The following is a 27,333-nucleotide window of genomic DNA, read 5'->3' on the forward strand; positions in this document are numbered from 1 at the left end:
ACTTTGTAAAACTGTTTTAATTTGTTTTGTTTAAGAAATACAAGGTTATCCTAATTTTATGTTATAGTAAAGTTAAAATTAATTTTTTGTTTTTTATATTTTGTGATCAAAAATTAAATATAATAGCTAAAACATATTTTTTAGCAGTAGTTAAAAAAAAAAAAATTGTAAAATTCAAACAAGTAAATACCAATGTTTAAGTTTTAATCCCCCATTAAAAGCAGAATGAAGTAATGAAAATAATGACTACCAGTCGATAACCAGTTTTGTGTTAATACTTTTGATGTTATTACCTGGATATAAATAACACTACAGTGTACCTCACACTTAGCATTGATTACATTAATCAATATTATAAATTATTATTAATTATATTAATGCCCCTAGTCTATATTTTAATAATCTTAATTTGGATAACCTTGTATTTTTAACTAGACCACTGATGGTTAAATTCTTATTTCTTTGTCGATTTTACTAATTTCAACATTGACACTGACATCCAGAAAATGGTCAAATGGAGTTAAAGCTTGGACAATCCCATTAGGAGTGCCCAAATCAAGATTACTCTTTTTTTTATTTTCACATTCAAACGATCGAGCCAATTTACTAGAGTATTCAATTAGGATTCAGGAATACTTTCGGGTGGGTCATACATTGAAAAAGTCTACACTTTTCCACCTGACACGAAGGCACACCACTACTAAATGCAAATTTTTTTAGGACCTAAGAAATGAAAGAGACATTTAACCTACTATTACGCAGTACCGCATAATGTAGTGTACATATAAAGTACAACCAGTTTAATCTTAACTTAAGTACAAAATTGTTTTATTCCAATATGAAATATTATGTGAATGATAAGGCAAATGCAGCATATTAGTAACAATGAGACAACAATGCTTGGATAGAGGGCGTTACAAGCTATATAATATTATATATGTATGTAAATAATTAATAATTAAATTTTCAACTGTAAGTATTTTACTACTATTTTTGCTTTAAGCCTATAATGGATTGAATAAAATATATTTTACCTAGTCAAATCGTTTCAATTAAAAAAATGGACGTAAAAAGTTTACTTAATCTGTTCAATACTAAGCAAAAAAGTTGTTTCACAGTATTCGCATACTGAATTAAATACGCATTAGTGTTTATTATAAAGTTGTACCTTGCTTCACCTATACAAACGTGCAAGACGTGGTTTTTTTACCATAACTTATAACTTTTCACTTTTAAGCGATTTTAAGTTGGTTATAATTTATTTACTACCTAATAATCAATTTATTTACCCACGTAAAAGTGTGTTCCAGTGAAAGGATTAATTGGGTCAGGACGGTCACTGATTTGGAGGAAGTACTTACTGAATACACTTGAAAGCGATCAAATCACTGTTCGAATTGTGTAAAATGAAGTTTGGAAGGCAATTAAATATTTAAAATATGCGTTCCAAATGTATAGGTGTTAATCACAGCCCTTGGAGTTGGAAGCCTCACCCCCATGCCCCCTTATCCGTTCTCGTTTGTTCGAGATGACTGCTACTTTCTACTTTCCAAATATATAATGGAACCTAATTTTAATTTTTAAGCTTAATTTTTGTTGTTAAATATGTTAAGTTTTGTTTATAGTTTATAAGTTGCTGTTGAGTTGTGTGTTTAATGTTTTCTTCATTTGTGTACAAATATGCATGTATATATATGTAAAAAGGGCCCAGCCCGTATACAATAAATAATAATAATAAATAAATAAATATATATATATATATATTCATCATCTCACAGGCCACAGCGAATGTTTCAATTTTGATTTATGAATCACCAAAAAAGCATGTTGCAATAGACTAGTCCCGAGTCAAAATAAATAGGTATAATTCAGATTTTAAAATGAAAATTACAACGGGAGTTTTTTATTTTGAATGTTCAATTCCCTAACTAGGTACTCAGTATAGTGGTAGAGTGGTCGTTATCTGCCTGAGTAGGGTTAGAAGGTGTGGATTAAGATTGACGACAGAACTGTTTGGCCGCAGTTATTTGTTTTCCTTTTTTTTTTTTTGGTAACCTCCCTAAAAGAAATTCATTATGCAAGCGTTGGCCCGACGCCCAGTCAACCTGAAGTCTGAACAAAACGAAACGAGGCAGGTATTTTTAAAGGAGTATCTGGAAGGCAATGATCCGAAGCAAAATCACGAACCGTTTATAATATTAAAATATAATAATAATAATGTAGGCTATGGCGACGTTAGCATTTATGTGGACCCGGAAGCAGTGTGATTGTATATCTACACACTATTTAAAATGATGTCGAAGGACTGCGATCAACGCAAACACCACGGCGCGGCGTTATTAAATAGCTCTTTCCGCACAAAAGATGATGGAAAAACATTTACGAAGGGTTAAAGTATGGTTGTCGCGTTTTAATCACGTTTTTTTCATTACGTATTATTATTTTCCTCCATAATAGCTGTCACCCCGAACCGCATAGTGATCATAATATCATATACATAAATATTACATAAGAATTCCTATACAGAGTTCAATTTGTCGTCACAGTCGTGTTGGAGGGCGGTCGGCGAGGTAGAAGAGAGAACACGAGCGGAGTGTAGTTTCATCTCGACACTCGGCGGACAGGTTGGATGAGGATACTGGGTGTCCGCTTTCCCGGAGGCAATAGAGGAGGCGGCGGGCTCCCATCTGTCTGCAGAATCAATATAATAAAATGAAACTCTCGGCAATCCCCGAGGGCGGGCGCAGGCGTACGGCGTCAGCGTATTACGCCGGTGCCGCGGCACGCCGGGTTCCCATATAATATTATACTTTTACTACGCGTACACTACACACACACACGCGCGCCCGCGCACTCACCAAATCTCGTACGGCGAGTTACGCGATGGACGAACGCTCCTCCGCCACCGCCGCCGCCGCTGACGACGACGACGTGTCGCTTACGGACGAGTGTAACGACCGCCGGTGTAACCGTCGTAACCGCCGACACCGTTAAGTGCCACTGGAATAGCGCGAAAATAATTTTAGCAAACGTAACGTTTTTGTGTGTATGTGCGCGTTCTCAGTTCTCACCGTACGGGATTAACCGCATGACTTGTCCCTGTTGACCGACGCACAAATCCATTCCATCATGTTCGGTGATTCGCGTTACCCCGTCGCAGCCACCACGTTGGTTTTTCTGGCGGCCGTCGCTTTGGCACCGTTGTTTTTGCACGTCGTCCGAGCCCAGGCCGAGGATATACCACACAACGAGTGAGTTAAAGCCTACATACTTAAACATTATCGTTGTGTAATTGAAATATAACCCATATCTGACGAAACCATAAAACGCAAATAATTACTGACAACTTAAAGGCGAACGGAAAATATTGCAGTATCAAATCTAGTACAATATAGTTCCTATGTGTATTTATAAAACTAAGTGTGAAACAAAGACAAAATCCTCCCTTAGACGAGGAAACGTTGTAGATAGATTCTGTCGTGTCTCGAGTTTAAATTTTAGCAGTCGTTTAATTATATAAAGATTAAACTAGTTTCAAGAATTAGTAGGTACCTATGGAGGAAACGCTTCGATACGAATCTGTTATGACTTACGAGTTATCCATAGGTAGCGAAAGTATAGTAGGGGTATCTTTCTCAGGATTTTGATTGACGTCATAAGGGGGTATTATATCTATCGATTATCTTTTGAAATTTCAAATTGTTGACTACCTAAATTATAGATAAATCTGTCAAAATTGTTTGGAAAAATGTGGGTTAACTTTTTCGAGATTTTCTTAGCTATAAAAGGGAATAGCTGGTTATATTTGTTAACATTCCCCACTTATAGGTACAACGGGATGACTTCAAAAATGTGGAGTGACTTCGAACTAATCAGTTTTACCAACAAAAATTGATTATAAAAATATGCGCAAAAAAATATATTATGGAAAACTCGTCGTATTCAAAATTTCTCATGGTTGCTAAAAAAGAAAATACATTTAAGTACAGGAAAAAATACAATTAACATATTTAATAACATTTAATTATCGAAAAAACATTAACAGCATTTTAAAATATTGTTTAACTTATTAGTTATCCAACATAGGTATTAGTAATACCTTATAACTTATATGGCTAATAGCTGATATCTAATTAAATAAATGAAATTTGATATTTTTTTCAATATTAAAACCCAATTTTTTTACATAAAAAAAGCAAAAAATCTGTTTCCTACATGACCTAGTAAAGTTGCCAAAAACTCGTACATCTTTAAGGAATTGATATCTACGGGTAAATTTTAAGTGACACTTTTTATTACATTTAGTTTTATACAAATAGTAATTTTATCACTTGTATATATTAATCTATTATACTATACACAAGTCCAAACTCTTATCTACTTAAATATCAAGACATCGAGCCGTATCACGACCACGCCCCACGTTCTTGTAAATCTATTGAGGTGAGTGTTTCCCTGTAAACATAGGTTAAATAAACTGTAAATAGGCAATGTTAAGTAACTATACGCGACAGTATTTTACACGCAATTCTGGATTTCACTGTTTTGGTTGGGTTGGTGTAGGTGTGAAGCACGTGACTCGTGAGGTGGGGCAGTAGCGTATCTAGGATATTTTCATCTTTATGCAGATTTAACAGCCTTGCCTGTTCAATATAAACATATATTCATATTATTATATACATGTTGCACGTAAACAAAATTTTGGATTCTCAACTACAAAACAAAGTCTAATTTTCTTGAGGACAGTGAAAGAATATTGAGTACTTCATCAGGTGTGACTGTTATATTTTTGAGTACTGATAGGGCCCTGAGGGGGGGGGTACAACCCCCATATCCGTAAATACGCCACTGAGGTGAGGACATGGCATGATTGCCGCATGGGTGGTCACCCATCCGGGATCAAGCAGTGACTGCTGAGTGGTCCACTGCGCCACACCTTACCCGACCGACAAGCCACAATGTCTTGTCGCATAGTGTTTCATTTATCATCACCTTCTTGTCAATTGTACTTAACAAACCCACTTGGCATCTGACCTAACTACTATTAATGAAAAATGAATTCAATTGTATAGTGTACTTAAGCAATTCCGCATATTGAACATTATAAAGTAAATAATGCATACTATTAACTGTATTACAAGTTAGAAGATAGAGTACTATTTAATTTTGAAAGTAAAATGAACCCCGTAAGTGGAAAAGCAAAACTTATTGAAATTTATTTTTATAATAATGTGAAATACATATAAACACTATTAACAAATGAGAATATATTTGTAAAACACGTGACATTTTTCGACTAATTAAAAAGAAGTATGCCTACGATATTTTTGAGAAGCACGATTCAGCCATATTACAGAGTGTGGGAAATTAGCATTTGTATGTACCTATTGTTCCAATTGTATGCAGCCATACACAATTAAGGTTATTCTTACCTCCATTCTACCATTTGTGTCTTGGCCAAACGCACATCTTTCCACATCACCTTGAAATAAAACTCTTTGGCAGTAAAGAATGATTTTACTCAGACAAACTGAATTTCATCATTCAAGAATAAAATACTCATTAGTCATTAAGCTTTAAAAAAAAACGTTTTTAAGTTACTTAAAACGTTAGAGTAAAGAGAAATATATATTTAACAATGCTATAAAAGGGAAAGATTTCGTCTTTTTCCACTTCAACTTTTGACTCCCTTTCGGCTTTCTTCCAATCACTTTCTACACAATTCGAATATCTGTATATTACATAATACAAATTACGAAGTATTGATTAAAAAAAATCCGTAAACTGTGTCAAAAAAAAAAACTACTGAGTATTAAGATAATATTTTTTTATCTGTTTATTGTAATTTCTTAAAATATGTTTCTCGACACTATAAACGTTGAATTTTTATTTTCCTAGGCTATTATGATGATGCTAATTTTTTTCCTTTATTGGTAATACAAACAATGATCAAATAATATGTTTGTGAGCACTTGAGATAATCGTATAATCAATATAATATAATAAGTAATAATTAGTAGTTATATAAATTAAAAACACATTACATGCCTTGTGAATACTTAAAATGTATTTTAGGAACGGTATTCAAAGAAGGGCTAAAGTTGGAAATGTCTCAGGGAAGGCAGACTTGAGATGAGCTCAATACTGCATAAAATGATCAAAAATAGTTTTTAATGTTTAAGTTAAACACATTTTTTTAATGGTTAAGATTAAGGGGTGACTTTAAAAGATCAGTTGGCAACTAACATTTTTAACATGCTTATTAAAAGCAGAATAATATAATAAATAAAAATAATGATTGGTCTATAACTAAATTTTATTATTCCAGTCTTGAGTTATTCACATTTAAAATATGGACTATGGTTGAGGTAGATTATAATGTTGTTTATATCTACACCTGTCCTAAATTTAAAATGGTAAAGACTCCAAAATTATTTATTAAAAACTGGTTATCGACCAGTCTGTATTTTAATTACACTATACTGCGTTTAATAATTTATTCAAATATATATATGTGGCTATTTCACTTAATATAACAATTACACTTTTCTCTTTATTTTTTTTTTTGTGGGTATTAGGAAATACATTTTAGTAGATAGATTGTGTATTTTAGCTTGATAAACATTTTAATAATAAATAATAATACATTGGGAACTAAGTCGACTACCACAACAAAAATGGTAGTAACTCGATTTTTTTTTTTAGCTTTGATGCGGAGCTAAAAAGTTATTTTTTAAAACTAATACTAATATACTGATACTATATACTGATATACTGATACTATACTATGTACTATACTAAACTGCTACTACACGTTTTCTTTAGTGCCTCCAAAAAATAATTGAACCAAGAAGTTCTGAAGAACACGATTGCAATAGTGCCGTTTTCGCTGGTAATAAAAAAAATGCGAGATATCAGTTTCATAAAAAAAAAAAATTTTAAATCTAGTTGCTACCATTTATGTTTGCGTATTTCATTAAAACAACGTGTGTATGGTGTAGTATTGTACATAGTTATGATGATTAAATAGAAAATGCTTTGAATAGACTAGATGTGTGGTTAGAAGGTCAATACATTTGAGGGGGGGTTGCCGGGTGGGTGAAGACGCGGGTGTGGGCAAAATCTAAAGCTGGATACAGGCTTATAGTCAGTGTAGTGTGCGCCATTAATTTTATCTTGAATTTGATCCCCGGCGGTTTTCCAAAAGGGCATTTATTTGTGTACCACCACCGTCGCTCCCGTATAATGAACGAAATCGGTAAAATATTACCCTGTAACCGCTCGGGGGCAACAGATGCCATTACGAAACCCGTAATAAAATTTTATCTTTTACGTCGGGAGGGTATTAGTGATACTAGTAATAGTTGTAGTGGTAGCAATAGAAGTGGCGGTAGTGCGGTATAGTTGTATCACCCTTTATTATAACTATATATTGTATTGTTACCACTAAATAGTGACAATGCTGCCGTTCGACGTACACATAAACTGTCATCGTGTACTGCTGTATTATTAACGGTACAAGAATTTTTTTTTTCATTTTACTTCTACATGAAAATTATTTCTAATAAAGGATAAAATACAATTATCGTACATAGATTTTTTTTTAATTTAAAAATTTGCGACCATTCCCCAAGGAAATTGATTACTGAGTGGTTTTTTTATTTTCGGCTTCAAATTTGAACTAAAGGGAGACACTTGAGGTGTGCTACTGACGGTTACCTGAATTTGAGAAGAATTGTTTTACTAAGAAAAATCTAAATAGAAGGGCTTCGGAGTCTTAACCTCCTGAAATAATTAGTGCTAAATATGTTTGCTACCAAATATTTGAACTCCGTTTGACTTGATCCCTAATCCAAGTTTCACTCATAAATTTAATAAAAATTGATAAAAGTTAATATTATAAATGCAAATATACACATTTTTTATGCATCTCAACTTATATTGAATTAATAAATGAGCTAATAAAATATTAGTTTAAAAATGATTAGTTTTTATATCTCTAAACTCTGAGCTTATGATAACATATAAACGTTAATCTGTTTTTTTCTTACTTTATGGTTAATATGTTGAAAATTATATGCTATTATTACTTAATGCTAACAGGGGTTGAGAGTTTAAGAAGCACTTTCTTTACAATTTTTTTCATGTCATCTCTCTTCTAAAATTGTAACCGAATGTTGAAGTCACACAATTAGTAAGGTTTAATTAGGTTTTCTGCTTTACAGGCCTTCAGACTTTTTGCAACTTTTAGTCCACTTTTTTGTCTACCCTTTATAAATCTTATTTTACTTTATATTATTACCGCTAATGCGATTATGTCGAGGCGCTATCCAGATACATCCCTAACAACTAACAAGTATATTTCAAAGGAACACTCATTTTAACATGTGGTAAATTTATTTTAAACACCTAAAATTTAAGGATCATATTATTTTGTTTGACTTCTTGTACAATATTCCTAGATCTACATTTTCTTTCTTTTATATTCCCAGTAACTTCATTTCAGACGGGTCCATATATTTTTTTCTCAACATTTTCTCCAAAATAAACAACTTCTCCTCATATCTACTTGAGTGGTGGACTACGTTTCATAAGCATTTCTTTCTTTCAGAGGCAGCTTCAGAGACTTGGTTAGGAGGGGGGAGCTAACCAGTAGAGTTGCTAATACTTGTATTAATGTTCAAATGGTTAGAAACATAATACCTTCATCACAGTGCATGTATTACAATATATAATTTTTTTTAAATACGGGCGGGGGGGGCGGCCCCTAGTCCCCCCCTGGACCGCCTCTGCTTTCTATCTAATTTCTTTATGATGTACTATGTAAAAAAAATTAAAAAAGGATTATGGTATAATTTAACAAAAAATTATCTAACGGTAGAAACATTTGGCAGGATATTTGTTAGGTACCTATTATTCTTCCTAACATTGTCAGTATTTAGAAAAATCACTTAAACTATTTCTATTTTCTCTACGCCTATATTGTAATTATAATTCACAACTAATTTAAAAAATGTATAGTATTAATTATTATAAAGCAGTTTAAGGAAAAGCATGCTGTACCTATATTATTTCCAAGGACTGTCCAAGTAAATCAATAAACAACAAACTTCTTTCGTAATCCCTCGGAATTTTTAATTAAAATCACCAAATTAACATTAAATTAGAGACGTCACGCCACGTGATCGTAAATTGTATAACGTATAACGCTATTTTATACCATGTTCTCTATATGATATTACCATGAGTTGTATTGACTCAACTCTTATAACTACTTCCGTATGTGCATTTAAATTTAATGAATAAATAAAAATAAAATATTGTTTACTTTGGTATCTTATAATTAAAAGTTGTAAAACTTATTTTGAATAAATCTTATGTTTTGAGTGTCCAACATTTTAGATTCCAGTAGGTAGTTAAGATGTAAAATACAATTTTAATTTATACTTTATATCAGGGGCGGATAGGCCCACCGGGACACCGAGATTTTCCCGGTGGGCCGCTACTTATATTGACGAAGATGGGCCGATGAAAAATATTGTTATTGACGATATTGTACAATGTACATACATACAAATAAAATAGTTAATAAATACAATAATACTAAAATCTATATTTAAATCTACAATTATAAATAATTGTCAATTAAGTGATCTGTTGGAATATTTTTTCGAAAAAAAAATTTGATAATTCGATTTCAAAGTGCGCCACTGGTATAGTGGTATAGTAAAATAATATAATAATACCATTATATAGTGATATAGTAAAATCATAATTTATATTTTTTCTTAACAAAAAAAAAAGAGGTTTTGTTGGATCTTGGATATGATCTTGCGGGCCTTTAGATTTTATTTTTCCCGGGCTGGTCAGATCATGCCTATCTGCCCCTGCGTAATATGTACGTTTGGTAAGTCCATTGATATATTATACAAATTACGTACATATAAAATTTAGTTAAACTTATTATTTGGAAATAATTATAAGTTAAGAGAAAGTTATACTCCTTTTTTTTTTATGGATTCAGTATAAACAATTTTTGGCTAAATCTTATTTTAATGATCCAACTATTGTACATACTTTTACTATTTTAATCCAAAATTAGGACTCGTTGTACATGGATACATTATTGATTATTCTGTAATAGCGCCGACGTTTTCCATTAATTGTTTTCTAACCTAAACATACCTATGAAGAATACGTTTTATCCTGTCTAGATTGTTGATTTTAACGAAATCTGATGGCATTATTAAGTGAAGGCGTATTCGCTTTTCAATATAATCTGTATTTAGCTTTTACTAATTGATGCTGAAAACAATTTTTTTGCATTTTTAAAATAGTTGAACTTTTTTTAAGTCTTTTTTATCTTAACCTATATATTATGAAGTGAATGTGATGCGTAGTTCGAAGAACTCCAATTAAATTTAAAAAAAAAATACTACTTTTGTTTTGTTAGGTATATGAGTTAGACAGTAGGTTTACACTGTGCAAAGTTATAATAACATTAACACAATTATTTATATAATATATTTATATTTATGTACACACAAAGAGAGAGAGAGAGAGAGTTGTGTAATTTATTTTTACATTAAAAATAAGATTGGGAGGTAATACTGATCGAAAACAAACTTAACGATATAAAATTGATGGCGGGGAAAGGGTGGACGGTTGCGACTGTCCGGTGCAGGTCGCTTACACCCTGCACTCACCTTTTGTGAAAAACTAAACTTTTCCCCTACTTTGGTCGTTGCCACCGAGGGAGGTCATTGCCGACCAAAATCCGGGGGCCTGTAAACCGATCGATATGGCAGCGGGAGACACTAGCGCCTTCGGCCGTGCGACGGCCGGTCCGAGTCGACTCCCCCTTCCGAAACGGGATGTATTTGCACGCATGTATACCGATATAGTAATGAGAAAGAGTGAACGTTCCAGAGATTACGCTAAGGGGTCGCGACGACGGGGGAATAGAAGACAGTGGGAAAGAAAAAAGAGATTACTTCGTACAGATGAGTGCTACTTATCCCCTGGGTTATATCTTTATTCTTTATATATAAACACACATATACATACATATATATATATATATGCGTTCATCACCGCATACCCCTCCCTCTAGACGTTAAACCTCCCTTCTGACCTCACCCGTGCTTCTGGCGTATCGTCAGGATGATTAATGCCTCTTCCTATACATTATAGTCTATCAGCGGCGGCACGGCGGCTACCGAACTATCTGCCTGTATATAATATATAATATACAACCACGTTTTGTTTTTACTGATGATACTGCTACATGCCCAAGCTGTCCGTATAATTGAACAAAGAGAACGATTATTTCAACCAAAGAAAAATAAATAATCGTTTTAGTTTTTATTTTCTGCGTGTTAAAGCGGCAGAAACTTTAAAAAAAGGCCTCGCATACAGGCCACATAGGGGCTTAGTTTAAATACACACAGATGAACTTCACTGTATAGTGTTTTACGACAGCGCGCGTACTATTGACGCCGGACGGTGTGTAATGAAACAATTAAAACACACTTGACTCGCGAGCGCCATTGTAATAATCACGACCGTTATGAAGATTCAGTAATGAAGTGCAAAGAAAATATAAGAATTTATTTTTTAGTGTATGATGTTGTATATAGTAAGAGCATTTCTTTTTTTTTTTAGCTTAATTTTTTTCTAAAACATTATAGACTTTTGAAGTTTTTTGTGTCGGCTATTAACTGACGGTTATATTCAATTGTTAAAAATATTTCAGTATAATAATAATATGTCACGGGTCACCATACAGATAATTCGGGATTCTGTTTATACCTAGTCTTACAAAAAATATAAGGTCAAGGGAGGGATCTATCCCCCCCCCCCCGTAAATACGCCACTGACCACACGGTTCGGTAAATTTCCATTACTTTGTGGTACTCTTGTCATTTTATGAGACTGGATATACTACTTTTCTTATGAGTTGTCATTGCTTATTGTAGTCGGGGGATCCCATTTACATAAGTCACCCACGAAGTGCGTATGACGTATAATATGGATTCGTGTAAATGATCACAAGCATGGGTAGTTTACCGTGAATAATAACAGTCATATGAATAGCCAACAATATTATAAACTATGCTAAAAAACGTTTGTATATGCTATTTTTTAACACTTGTGTGTTTTTATTTATAGAGTGAAAAATTGGGCATTGAAATTCGGTGTCGACCTGTGGGAGTTTGGCAGACAAATAACAAACATGCACGAAATACAAAAAGTGAGTGTGCCAAATGTCCAAAGATACCACGGATATTTTATTTAAATATATATATGTATATGTATATATTCGTAGCATATTATGTAATAATTGTTCTGAATGCAATATACATAATATTAGAACTGATGATAATATAATGCAGCAACTACAACAACGAACGTCACATACTCAACCACCCAAACAACATTCAAAGTGCACTAAAAGAGAACAACGTGAAAACATTAAAAAATATATTAAATCAATAAACCTATGCAATAAACTGTAAAGTACAATATTGTATTACAAAAATGTAAATGTAAACTACAGGCTAATGACCTAGCAGTCTAAGCCTTATGTCAATTAAAAAAAAAAAATTGTCTGATTCTGGAAAACTTTTTTTTTACATATTGAGCAAAATATGATTTTTGCTCGGAACTTTATCCGGACCCTTATTCAGTAGTTCTTTATATATAATTTGATGGCTTGTGAATTGTGATTGGTCAATTAAATTCCAATGAACCATTAAAGTATTAAATTTATTAACTTTCGAATTACACGTTGGTAATTCATAAATAATTTATCTCCATTCATTTAAAAATAATTAGAAATTATTACTTTTACAGAATAATCCAAAAAAATTATAAAAACAATATTTTAACTTAGTTATCATAAAAGAATTTGAGGCTTCTAATTTTAACGGCTTATAACTTTTATGAAATGTATTTACATTTTCTTAACAATGGTATGTTTCTATAGGCATGATAATAAAGTGTGTGTGGATTTAAATTTTATAATTTGACTAAGAAGTTCTGGTTCTATTAGATATGTTGAAATGTGCTGATTAATTTGTAGATAAAAGAAGAATCAGGATCTGGCTTTTAGCCAATGCCACATCTCGGACTTAAATTGTACAATCCTTGTTAACAATAATATTGTATAAAGAGATACATTTAGGGATATAATTATAAATATCATTATTATTAATATAATTAAATGATGTTTTATAGAAATATCGGGAAAGAGAAGCAAAAGTACGAAGAAAAGATGGACTTTTACTCATTCGGGACTTGGCGGCCGAAGTAAAGAACTTGATGGACATTAAAACCAACTCTGTTTTAGTAAGTTATTTTGTATATATTATATGTTTTAAACCCCTTAACAATTCTTAGTAACCATATAATTTGTATTTTTTTGTATTCTTGTTTCATTAACTAAAAATGGCGTATTTAATGTCATTGTCGTCAATGCTTTAATTGTATAATATTTCAAGGAATTATGTGTGCTTCCTAATGTGTGGGCTATTTCAACAAACATTAATTAACCCTTTAGTGTAATGGTGGGTCGGAACATGCAATTAAGACAAGGAAACCTTCTGCATGGGCGTGTTAGCCAAGGGTCATAAAAATAATCTTTCCTGTACCATCTTTCTCTCTCGCATACAAACTGAAGAACACCATGTGTATATTTTTGATACCGGGTATTTTGGCACCGAAAAAGCAGGACTGAGTAAGGAAGACACTGTCACACACACAGTGCACAACTCCGTGTTGTCGGGAATTTAATTAACAGGATTCGTGACTGAAAATGAGAACCGTGCTCGCCGTTTTAACACCCGTAATAACAAAACCCTCTTCCTGCCACCACCCCAACCGTTTGACAGATGTTATTATAGAGCATTTCACACAGACCTAAAATCTCTCGTTTCTTTACCATTTAATTTGCATAAGTCGTTTTACCGCCTCCCCATTTCGAAAACTCTTATGATTTGTACAATAAACATATTATTACTATACGCTTGCATTTTGCATTAATTATACCTCGACGACACAGACCCAAATAAGTAATAATAATTATCATAATAAGAACCGCAATTATACCGTTGTCGCAGAGTTCCCGCCTATTCTATGGCAATGCAAACGTCCCACCCATAGGACATAACTGTAGAATTTTGCATTTGCTTCCAATAATTCATCTTGCAATAAATTCACCATCATTAACAAGTTATGATAGTCGGAGCATATATAGTGCCGTATCCAAAAGTTGAAAAATATATTGATGTTTCTATAATTTGAAACAATGTTGTGCAATCAAATATATTGAAATAACGAATTATATCAGTGTACTTTACAAAGTACAATGTTTAGTTTATAAATAACAGTAGTATTAGTGCATTAGAAACCATGTATCGAATTAAACTTTTCATTTATATTGTAATTCCACTGTCGTTAGCGCTGAAGATGACAACATTGTTGGCGAAATACGAACCTATACGCGGAGAGTGTATTGTTTTATGGTTAAGGGTGTTTTAAATATTATTTTATTATATTATATAACCATAAGTCGCTCAAGTTTTTCCTAGATTAACATGGTGTCCGGGCCTTTCGAGTATAAGAGCGAGTTAAATAAACTCATGCAAACAAAGACAAAGATACGGTTAATTGGGGCAAATATGTATTTTCTTAAGAAAACTATAACTATAAGTTATATATAGATTTATATATTATATAGAATATATTTTGACATGCATAATGCTAGTTTTGTAGGATTGGTAGAAGGTTGGTGAGGGCGTTATTCTACTCTATACGACATGTCATTTATATAATTACTAGTCACTATGTCTTTGTGGACTTTGGAGTTTAGATCACCGCGTTTATGCTTACGTACGTGCAGACTGGTAAATGTATTTCAGACTAGAGGATTAGTAATAAAAAAAAAGGCACCAAGCCTAAGAAGAACTATATATTTAATTTTCCAGTTCACATATCTCATTTTCCTCAAATAATATTTTCAAATAACATGGCATAATTTGTTTCTAATAAAAAAAATTGTTTTTCAATAATTAATGGTGTAAAGCTTATTTTAAGATAGGTCTATTCTCGTGCCGCACTCTGTATATATAAAATAATAAATATATGAATAATAATATTATAAATATAGTCTTAAATGCTACACAAAGAGAAATAACCATGAAATCTGTACCACAACAAACATGATATATGCATTACCAATTACCATATACCCACAGGTCAATGAATGAATAGAGTTTTGTGTGTTTATTGCAGAACCACAAAACCTTTACCGCTGCATTAAGTTAAAAGAATTATTCGCTACCGAGTTTCGTTCGTTGTTTTAAAGGGGTTTCTGATTTATTTCTGTCTCGAAAGTTTTGCCTCTATTTAGAAACTTTTTTCATTCTTAACCTCAACTCGGTCTCGCCGTCGAGACAATATTTCTACACGCTTAAATGATATTTATACCACAAGAACTTGAGTTGGAAATTAATAAAAAAGAATCTAGTGTCTAGAAATTCTAGTCGTAACATTTTTCGCCGCCATTAGTTGCCAAAAAGACGCAATGCTTTAAACTTATACAAAATATTTTTCCGTATTGTTTATTGTGACGGTTTATGAATGTCGTAAATATATTTTTTCAGAGATTAATGGAAGCAAGTGAACAATCCGCATTGTCCCAACAAGACGCATCGATTAAAAGCGATCGATACGTGAATGATGAATTTGGAGACTACAGAAGTCTCGGATCTGTAGACCGATACGATCAGTGTGCGTTTAATACTACCGCTAACTGCGTACTATTGCAAAGCTCCTATTTAGATCAGAGTAAGTTTTTTGAAATTTTATTAAAGATTAATAATATAAGGCTTTACATCGGGGCGATGTGGCGCAGTGGACACCTCAGCTGCCGCGTGGCACTTGAGGTTAAGCTGTGTCCATTGCTGCTTGATGCCGGATGGGTGACCATCCGGGATTTTTAGCAGCGACCCATACCATTAACCCCGGTATGCATGGCAGAAATGCATTGCAATCAGACAACCGAAATGGCATCAGTTAGCTATAGCTATAGCCACTTTGGTTTCTTAGCATAGATATCCAATTTTTCATTATCCATAATTTTCTGACTTTTGTTACTTGTTTGATAGCAACATGTAACCGTTACAATTGGAGCACAACTAAAGAATAACACCATTTCGCTTAAACAATTTACTATCGTTTACGCTACGAACAAATTTGTTGGTCGAGTTATTTGCTCTGGAACTTTTTAAAACAAATAGCCTATTTGTTTTAAAATAAGGTCAAATTAAGTTTTTTTATCATTAGGTACTTATAAGTTATATAATTTAAAATTAAAAAAATTGGATGTATAATCGTTGGATTCTTTATTAATTAATATTTATGTTGACAAATTCAAATTTTCTTATAAAAATTACTGATTAAGTGAAATTGTTTAATAAAATCAAAAACATTTGTTTGACAAAGGTATACAATTATTTCATTTATTTTTTTATAAGAAACTTTGAATCTTAACTTATATTACATGTTATTAATTCTCAAGCAATAACTAATACAACAAACAAATGCGTACTAAATGTTATAGAATAATTATTTATAATAATGCTATAGTTGTAATTCTTATACAAATATATAAATATATAAATAATTGACCGTGTTGTGAGAGTCTTTTGGTTCATATAGAGTTGTTTGCTTAACCTCCTCAAATTTCGATTGACGATATCACGAAAAAAACTTATTCACGCGTACATGGTATCTCAGCTTCTTACAAAGTTTTACCACTTGACTTTTTATTCATTAAAACTATTAATCAGGTGAATGAAACCAATTTAACCATATTTTGCGAAAATTGTCACTACATGGTACCAAAAAATGAAAATATTTCTAAAATGTTTTTTAACAAAATATATTATAATAGTCAATTGTCGATAACTTAATAATTATAAGGCAACAATAACTGTATTAACTTTAGTAGACAGTGTAGTAAATATTTTCCTTTGAAATATCTGTACTATTAAAAGAGTAATTTGTAGTAGGTTAAGTTGCTTTATAAGATAAAATATATTTAGGAATTTTATTTTATTTTTTCAGCCACGGTCGATGAAACCGTACTGCGAGAGATGGACTGGACCAGCAATCTCGATCCAATATTTGTCAGCAATTATGAAATGGACCCCGTGCTATCATGGCAATATTTCGGAAGTACAAAAGGGACCCTGAGACGGTTCCCAAGTAAGTTGCCGTTTTGGCCTAGCCCGGCGTTTTAAGTAGGCAATTTCGCTACATTCATGTCGTGAGTTCAAATCTAATAGACCGCAATGCAATAAGCCGGGACCAGGCGTTGCCAAGTGTAGACTTTTTTTTCTATTTTTGTATAAAAGCAATAATAATATTATATCAACCCTTCTTCATAACATTTTCATAAACGATTTGTTTGCGTGACATGTCCAATTCCGGGATCCCCAGCTTACATTTGTTTTATCATTTTAAATATATAAATTTTCTAATTCTTTGAATTTTAAAATACACATAGCAAAAAACATTATCCATGCAGCAGTAAAATTTGTTTACATTGTAGTTTAAAGAAAAAACAAATATGAGTTAAACGAATGTTTCAATAATATTTTGTAAATATTATTTTGAAAATCTTAATGAAAACATATGAAGGGCACAGGGGAAAAACGGGAGTAGCCACATTATGAATAATTTTTTTCTTCAATTTATTCCATTAATTTTTTTTATGTATGTCAATAGATTGTTTAAATAAATAAATTTTTATTAGAATTGCATTTAATGTGATTTTTTTTTAATCTTATGTAAGAGGAAGAGGAATTCACGGACTTTGTTTTTGCTATACTCTAAAATGTTCATAATGTGACTACTACCGTTTTTCCCCTGTGTCCTTCATATACATGATTTTGTTTTCTCGAAATTTAACACCAAACAAATACTATACTCTTAATATTATTGACCAAATCTCAACTAAACATTTATAAAATATTTACACTTTTAAATTACATTGTCGGTACTTCAGAATATTTACAAAAATAACACATTTTTAGTTTCTACTAAAATACTATAAAACATTTAAAACCCGTTTATTTTAATTCTTTACTGATTAATATCGATTTTTTTTTTATGTAATTTTTAAATATTAACTTAAGCTTAATAAAACAATTAACTAACAAAAACGAACGTCGGGTATGAGTTACATTATCCAAAAAAATAAGTATATAATTTTTTTAATTAAACAATGTGTTTTCAACAGCATTGAGGTGGCCCGCATACTCGGGACTCTCGCCAGCAGCATTGTACGATTTTCGGTTAAACCCTTGGTTTGTAGAGGCAGCAACTAGCTCCAAAGATATAGTTATCATAGCCGATTTCTCGATCGCACTGTCAGATTACAAACTTAGCCTGGTGAGGGCGACGGCTCTGGCCGCGCTGGATACCCTGGGAGCCAACGATTTTGTAAACGTTTTGTCTTTGGAGTCGATGAATTACGAAATAGTGCCGTGTTTCAAAGAAACCATCGTCCAGGTAATAATTTGAATTTATTTCATTAATTAAAAAAATAATATTATATATGTCTCGTATTCGTGTTTTCAGGCCAACGAGAAAAATCTAAGAGACTTGAGGTGGGCCATAGCGCAATCAAAGTTTACTGGTAGTTCCAATTTTACCGGTGCTCTAGCTCGTGCGTTTGACATACTACACAAAGTACATAATATATTAATTAATCAACTAACGGTTTACCCTTGAAACTGACAACTTATTCTTAGATAATACGTACAATATCATAACTATACACGTTTTTCTCTCGTGTTTATATTATAGTTTAATCGCACGGGACAGGGGAGCCAGTGTAATCAAGCCATACTGATTATTAGTGATGGACCATTTGGTCCATATAAAGAGATTTTACAGCACAATAAACCGCACATGCCAGTAAGAGTATTCACTTATTTAGTAGGCAAAGATGATTCGAACGCGCCTGACATGAAGTGGATTGCTTGTAACAATAAAGGTACAATATATTATAAATATAACTGAGTTATCTTAAAGTAAAATTAAGTCTTAAAGATGCGCAATGTTAATTTCTATTTGTATCTTTAACATTTCTGAACAACTTTTACGTTTAATTTTGGTATCTAACTTCATTTGTACTTAGCCCAGGCAGCAAAAATGTCTCCGAAATATTTTTTCAATGTTTTAAAATATTTAAAAAATATTTTATCATATTTTTTGGCCAAAAATATAATACTTTTAAAATTATTTTTATATAATATTATAAAAACATTTGAACTTGAGTAGTGTCTGGTAATGTATGTCCTCGTATTTATTTAAAACAATCCTTTATATTTCTATCACGTCTAATCATAATCAGGTTTCCAGTTAATCTTTATTTTCTTGGATTTAACGTCTTCTATGTTGATTATAGATTAATGATGTTTTTCATTCATTGTTTTAATAAAAATAATTGTGACACTGATTGTCTTTATAATTAAGAGAAATATACTTGTATGCGTTTCAGGTTATTTCGAACACATCGAAGATCAGAAGAATCTTCGCGAAAAAGTACTAAACCACGTGCTCGTAATGGCAAGACCTTTGGTCATGTATCAAAATGAACATCCGGTTTACTGGTCACCCGTTTACGTAGCAAGCAAAGTACTACTCGAATTGTACAAAACAAAAACGAATGTAACTTACTTATTATTCTTTATACAGGTAGACAACTTGAAGGCTACTGACAGCGTGGACAATAGACTCATGACAACTGTGTCTGCTCCCGTCTTTGATAAGAGAAACTATTCGGTAAGACAATGTTTTTACATTTACAAAGGTTTTTAACGTGTCAATAATTGAATTTGATTTCCACAGGAACGAGTGGCCAATTTATTGGGCGTGGTCGGTATGGACGTTTACATTTCTGACTTGAAAAAACTCGTACCGGCCTACAAGGTAATCATACCATTAATTATACAGTAATCAATAAACACTAACACAATTAAGGTCATTAATTTGTTATATCCGTTGTTTTTTAAATTTGTTTAGCTTGGCGCCAATGGTTACTCTTTTATAGTGGACAATAATGGACACGTCCTTTATCACCCAGATTTCCGTCCGACGGTAAGGTTTCTTATTAGTTATTAATGGTTGATGGATGATTTTAGATATTTTATATAATTAACTGTACATTTTATTTACATAGCCATCCGACTCGGTCAGACCTCAATATAAGACGGTCGACCTGAGTGAGATAGAGCTGCCGGACGCGGACATCAACAATAACACTCTGTTACTTGAAGTGAGCATACAATTTGTTTGTAAATAATGGTAGAACCATTTTGTTTACCAATTCAATGCTTGTTTTAGTTGAGACGAGAAATGATAGAACAGCGAGAAGGTGAAACCCAGATGAAAGTAAAAAACCATTTGGATAACATGGTAAAATCCATAAACTATATTTAAGGAGTTATATACTTTAAACTATATTATACATACCTATACGCTTACATATTTCTTATACACTTAACGCCTATGTAAAAGATAAATAAAAATTAACTCTAATAAACATTTTTAGAGGCGAGTTACCACAAGGAAATACAAATATTTCTACCATCCTATCGAAGACACTCCATTTACTTTAGGCATTGCTCTACCAGAAGGTTATGGAATGTACGAAGTGCTCGGAGAAGAGGAGATAAAGTTAACTCAGTTCAATAGTAAGTAAAACGCGATAACAGTATTACAAATAATACTATTTGTAATAAAAATATTTAATAATAAATTGTTTTAGTTACCGAATATTTTAAAGGAAAACATTGGAAAGTTCACCCGGATTGGTACGTAAAATAACAAACTACCAACTAATGTGTAGAAAGATCTTTATTTTCTATAATGATTGTAATTTAATTCAGGGTGTACTGCGAGTATAACTATGCAAATGACCACACTTTCAAAACTCCCGAAGATAGAGTTTTACACTTTTTGTCCAGGTCGAAAAAACCCGGTTGGAAATGGATGTCTTTGAGAACACGAATGACGCAAAAGGATATGAGTAATTATTTTAGTCAAAAACCCGTTGGCTGTTATAATATAATTTTTTTTAAACTTTTTAAGACACAAATCAAGCATACAACACTTGGCGAAAAGAAAAAGATTCACATTACTGTAAGTAGATCGTCGTTGTCGCGAAAAAAACTCCCATATGCTAAAACCTAATTGTTCAGGAGACACTAAAACGTGTAAAACGATTTATAGTAGGTAACACATAGGAGGTGTCATTATATATTTTTTTTTATTTATTCTACAATGGAGATAGAAAGTTGGAGATTTTATCATATGGTAGTTTATTTTTTCTTTATCCAGGGATACCAAAACCTCAAAATCGTGAAATTGGCACATGGGAGGTTTTTTCAAATTATAAATTCTTAGATGACATTGTTCTTTTTGACCACGTGCGTCGATTATTTTCAGGTGACAAGAATCTTTTGCAGTCGTTGGTATTTGATGCTCTTGTTACCGACAGTCTTGAACAACTAAACATTCAAATATCTAAAGCTGACAAACAGTAAGTTTTTGTTTGAAAAAAATGTCTCTTAATAACATTTGTCATAATTATAATTTTATTTTTATCTCGGTTATTACTTGAACGCCAAGTTAAAAATGAAAGTTATCACAAATAAAATGTTTATAATATTCATAAAATATAGTGATCTACAGCGTTTTAAAAATGTTATTTTCAGAAAATTTTCAAATTCGTTATTAAGAATGCAAAATTTAAAAAATAGGTAACTTATGTTTTGAAAACAGAATCTGTTTGATTAGGTACACGGATTTCGAACGCACATTTAAGCACAATATATTATTATTATATTTGTATGATAACTCTACAATCTACATATATATATATATATCACTATAATTATCGCTATGTTATACTAACTATTATATTTGTGTACTCTCACGTTTTTATGTTGAATTTGTATTATACTATGTACTTGCACCGATATATTTTTAACGCATGTTTACAATTATATATATATATTGACGAAAAATAGAATTTTCATTTTTAAATTTGAAGAAAAAATAAAATATTTGAAAAACAATATAATATATACATTATGGAGTAAACAATGCTGTGTTTATTACAGCATTAATTCATAACAGACAGAAGTAATAACAAACATTAGAATTGAACGTTGAAAATTCTATTTCTCGACTATATCTTTTATTTATATTTTTACTGGCATTATTTATGATAAATATGTATGTTTTAATCATTGTGTAATTGCACCTAATCAAAACTAATTGCACTAACCTTTATATTACATTTTATTAAAGCCCCATAGCCACACTAATGGCACTTCTGCACAGGTAAAGTAGATATGCGTGGTTCACACGCGCATATTGTTTGTGCTAAATCGTAGATGGATATTGTACATGTTTTTTGAAAAAAAAAAATATATTCCACTATATAGATATCGGCATATTATGTCGGTCACGCAATATATTTTTAACAGTGGAAAAATACACATAAATAAATGTATATGTATATAAATATATTATACATGTATATATATATATATATATATATATTTCACTATCAAATGATTTGTGTTTTTACTTGTATAAACCGTGTTCCTCCCCGATCAATTTATTTAATAATACTTACGCAGCGGATTAGGTAAGCCGGTATTATAGGGTATCCCTGATTATAAACACACGTTATACTTCTATAAGATTAAGTTGAACGTCAAGGAAGTAATTTAATATTTTTAAGGAATTAATATAATTTATATTTATAGTTTTGAAATCTATAAATCTTATAACAGAAAAACTATTGTTAAAATAAAGTTATCACATGGCTTCTTTGACAGTTCTTGTTTTATATACATAATTTTCAGTTTGTGTGTTAAATTGTATTATTTCTTTTGATATTAATTTGTTTATGTTTTTATTTTAATGCGTAACCTCAGCCAAGGCCATCACATGTTTGGCGTCACACTTACGTTTATTGCTACGAGAAGTGGTTTACTAAGGTGGCGAGACCACGGGATCAACACCAATAAGGGATCTGATCCGTAAGTCATGCCAATGGCTTATCGACCGAAAACTTTCTATAATAGTAACCTTTTCGAATTGACCGTTTTTCAGACATTTCAGCGAGACTAATCGCAGGGCCATCGATGAAGTGTGGTATAAACGAGCCATCGACCAGCACAACGTTGAACCAGAAAGCTTTACGTTTTCCGTGCCGTTTAATTCGGGTTATACATTTTTACACTTAACTCATTATATAGAAATAATTTCATTTTTATTTATTTTTATTGCAAATCTATAATACAATAATTGATCAATGACCGTTTAAACCTAATAAGTGGAGTAAAAAAATTGTAAAGGCTTGTCATTTTTAGGCGCGGGACTTGATCGACCACTGATCACAGCAACCCATGCAATGTTTGTAGAAAACAAAGGTCATCGAGCAGCGGCTGCTGTTGTTGGAATACAGTTTCAGCATTCTTCAATCGCATCACATTTTATCAACATAACCTCAGCCGTAAATATCGTTATTTCATACGAGATTTATAATATTCGTACATTGATTAAGCAAAATATACATAATATTTACTTCAATATTCGTATACAGTGTACGGGAATGACAGGATGCAAAAAGACTTGCGCTTCAGATGACCTAGATTGTTATGTGCTGGACAACAATGGATTCATCATAATATCTGAACAGTCACACCACACTGGTCAATTCTTTGGGCAAACCGACGGCACAATCATGGATTCGCTAGTCCAAGATGGCATTTACAAAAAAATAACAGTTGTCGACAACCAAGGCGCATGCCACAACGGAGTCGAACCGGAAAGCGATTCTGCTACTGGGCTTCGAGTAATTAAAAAAAAAAACAATAAACAGATGAAACGAGAATAAAATATTCGTTGCACTTACAATACAATTATATTTTAGCCTTTCCAACCAGTAGCCTGGATCGTAAAATGGCTACTAAGTCGTCTGACGTGGTTGGCCATCGAGAGTCACATCTATCACATTATGTTTCCCAACTGGATTTACGCACAGGGCGATGGTAAGAAGAGACTACTAAATAGCAATTTAAATCAAACTACATACAATACAAATCGTTAAATTTTAAAAGGGGATTGCTACATTTGTTCAAAAAACAATATTTTTTAATATTTTATCATAGATTTGTTTTATAGTTGATAGGAAAGGGAATCATTTTAAGTTGAATGGAGATTTTATCGATAACTATAAGGTTGAAATAGAATGGTATAAAATGTTCGTTGTTAAAAGGGAACTAAAACTATAGAGTCAAAAGAACGATTGTGTAAGACCACACTGTCATCTTAGTTCTTATCCACCTCGATCACACCGCCCTATACTCTTTGTGTTAATCCTTGTAAAATGTAATTTATCCACGAATTATCTCGACATATTTTAATTAATTTAATTTTTCTCGCTCTTCAAACATTTAATACCTATTTGTTTAGTGTCAATAATACTAAATTAACTTAAGCTTTAAACAATTACGTGTTAACTGTAATCAAATTATTAAGAGCCAGCGTATGCGGACTATGACGTGGGTCCAAACGAAGATGTGTTCCCGAACGAAGGAAAACCTGCGGACCAAGAGGAGAAACCTACTGTAAAAAGCGAGACCCAACAGAACGAAGATTCTGAAAATGACTATGAAGATAATATACCTTCGCATCCGCCTTTGTACGTTCCAAGTATGAAGAACACCGAACATTTTAGCCCCATATACAACTATACAAAGCCAGGGGTCACCAGGACATGCAAGAAGGCAGTCGATCTTTATGTTTTACAACCTAATAGACTTAACATGAGCGGATCGTTTAACCCGCTTAAAGGAAAACTGACCAACTGTCATGCGACTGGATGTGAACGGTACACAAAACTCGTTATTTCTGTAGCACAACAAATTGTACTTGATTTGTCAACAATGATTTAGATTTTAGTTATAAGAGTTGTTATGCATTTTCTGAAACATTTATCAACTAGTTTTTATTTTTTCTAGGCCATTCAGCGTACAAAAAATCCCACATAGCAATCTTATTTTGCTAGTAGTAGACACGCTGTGTCCATGTGGTAGTAAACAACTTAACATCGACCCGCAAGAAGTCCGGGAAACCGATGAGTCCGGACAGCCAGTATATAATTGTCAAGATCAAAACAAGTACAGGAGACGCACTGGGAAGTGCATTAACTACCATCCAGAAGTATGTACAGTGTACTAATATGTTTATTAAATATCTATAAAACACAAAATGTAATAAGAAAGTTGTGTTACATTTTGCAAAATTTATAATTATTGTAATTCCAGGAAATCGAGATAAAACAATGCGGTTCCAGCTCTATATTATTAGTTACTTCATACTTGGTCTTCCTATGTATGATTACTGCTATATGGTTAACGTGATCGTCGTACTATGGCTGAATCACGAGTTCAGCGCCACCATTTTTAACGATTTATATTTTTATGGAAAAAATGTATGTAATATATTCATATTTTTATTTAAAAAAACAATTAACAATAATTTGATGGTATAATAATTACATTTTTAAGATTCTTAACGCCTTCGATATTTTTTCTTTGACGCTCACAGAGCAGCCACGTTGCTATAATTTTGTAATGCATAAGTAACATAATTACCGGCTTGCGTGTTGATACATTTTTATGTTACTATGGGTCTTCCAATTTATTAAATACCAATACCCAACTACCAAAATATTTTTGTAAATACAAATTAATCAATAAGAAAATTAATTGAATTTAATGATAGATAAACTAGACAATAACTTTTTAATATGTATTTGCCCTATGGGTTTTCCGTTAGAAAAACTGTGTATTAGTGGGTATTGATGTTGTGAATATAATTGTTAAATTACGTTACTAATTATGATAATATTGGCATATGGATGTACGATTATCATTTAAATGGACATTATAAATAAATCAGTTGTTTTCCGGTTGTTCGGTCTAAAATGTAATACTACTATACTACATACATTTTAACTATAAACTATCTGTTTAATGAAATATTTTTTACTTGAGTAGCAAGATTATAAAGAGTCTGAAAATAATAGCTAAGTTTAGTAGTATATAGAGCGCATATCATTATGTAAGGAATTAAAATATTAAAATTACATAACTTGTAATAAATTATGTGGATATTTGAAAGTTGAAACCACATTTTTTTGTTTAATAATTTTATATAAGATAATATTCTTAACTGTTTAATACTTTATGAATATCATATGTCAATTTAAATTAAAACCCTTATACACAATATAAATGAATGTTTAAAAAAAAAAAAAAATGTCAAATTTGTATCTATATGCGCTTTGTAATCTACGTAAAACAAACTACTAAGATTATTGAAAAGACCGAACATATTTCTCACATTAAATTGTCAGATATCGATATTAGTTTTAAAAAAAGGATGTTTGACAAAAATGTATTTATTGATAAAATAATATTTTATTGTTATATTTTTATTCTGTCAAAATATGTATTTGCTAAAAGAAATTCCTCGCTTTATACTACATTTTGAATACATATTACTTTTCAACTTTCAAATTCTAACGAAAATTTAGTATGAAATTACACCATCGTTTTTTTTTTAATAAAGAGATTAATCTGAATATTTATAAATAATATACATATATACTATTACCTAAGTACTAGTTCATTATAAAATATAATTTTTTGTATATATGCCTAATGATTTTGATATTCGTAATAACGTTTTGTTATAAGTATAAGTACGGTATGTGTTTCTACGAGTTCCGCTTATAACAAATATACCCCAACAAAATTAAATAGTCCTCTTACATTAACCGTACAATAGTACACCACTTTTTTGTTTAACTTAGTATATTCAATGAAACGTTAGGAAAATTGTTTTTAACTAGTAGTTAAGTAGAATAATATCTATTAGTTATAGTTAATAATAATAAATTATTGTATGACCATAATAATTTAAAAAATGTTATGTTTACACGGATATTTGTTAGTAATTGTTTTATCACAGCCTTTAAACATTGTTTTTTCTTGAATTCGTTTTAGATTTCTGCATAATATAATTTCTCTATGTTACATGTTAGAATGTAAATACACTTATTACACTTTATTATACTTACCCTATAATATTTGCCCCTGTAATATTTTTTTTTTTTTTTTAATACCTATTGTACTGTTATATAAAATTTATGTATTAAGAATAAACAATTTT

At 31.6% G+C, this 27,333-nt stretch overlaps 1 protein-coding gene across 3 annotated transcripts; it reads left to right on the plus strand.

Annotated features, from left to right (window-relative positions):
- Positions 1–2,849: 2,849 nt before the first annotated feature.
- On the plus strand, positions 2,850–27,244 carry LOC126845731 (voltage-dependent calcium channel subunit alpha-2/delta-3). Of its 3 annotated transcripts, none has more exons than XM_050584586.1 (28): positions 2,850–3,251; positions 12,172–12,253; positions 13,240–13,350; positions 15,666–15,849; positions 17,131–17,271; positions 18,308–18,579; positions 18,649–18,759; positions 18,877–19,066; positions 19,574–19,710; positions 19,771–19,857; positions 19,924–20,004; positions 20,098–20,172; positions 20,255–20,350; positions 20,419–20,490; positions 20,627–20,768; positions 20,843–20,888; positions 20,964–21,103; positions 21,166–21,216; positions 21,523–21,616; positions 21,792–21,836; positions 23,025–23,129; positions 23,203–23,315; positions 23,463–23,605; positions 23,696–23,947; positions 24,026–24,143; positions 24,634–24,985; positions 25,116–25,317; positions 25,422–27,244. In XM_050584586.1, exons 1-28 carry the CDS (start codon positions 3,130–3,132, stop codon positions 25,515–25,517), a joined length of 3,660 nt encoding a protein of 1,219 aa, XP_050440543.1. In that variant the 5' UTR covers positions 2,850–3,129; the 3' UTR covers positions 25,518–27,244. The 3 variants fall into 3 exon arrangements, with proteins under 3 accessions (XP_050440543.1, XP_050440544.1, XP_050440545.1); XM_050584587.1 differs by lacking the exon at positions 21,792–21,836 and adding an exon at positions 22,390–22,422; XM_050584588.1 differs by lacking the exon at positions 21,792–21,836.
- The last annotated feature ends 89 nt before the right edge of the window (positions 27,245–27,333 follow it).

This window comes from Adelges cooleyi, unplaced genomic scaffold (genome assembly GCF_023614345.1).
Source record: "Adelges cooleyi isolate 19-005CV unplaced genomic scaffold, UGA_ACOO_1.1 ACOO_flye_CR_arks_rails_tigmint_CR_PRNA_8, whole genome shotgun sequence".
In the NCBI taxonomy this organism is placed as follows: domain Eukaryota; kingdom Metazoa; phylum Arthropoda; class Insecta; order Hemiptera; family Adelgidae; genus Adelges; species Adelges cooleyi.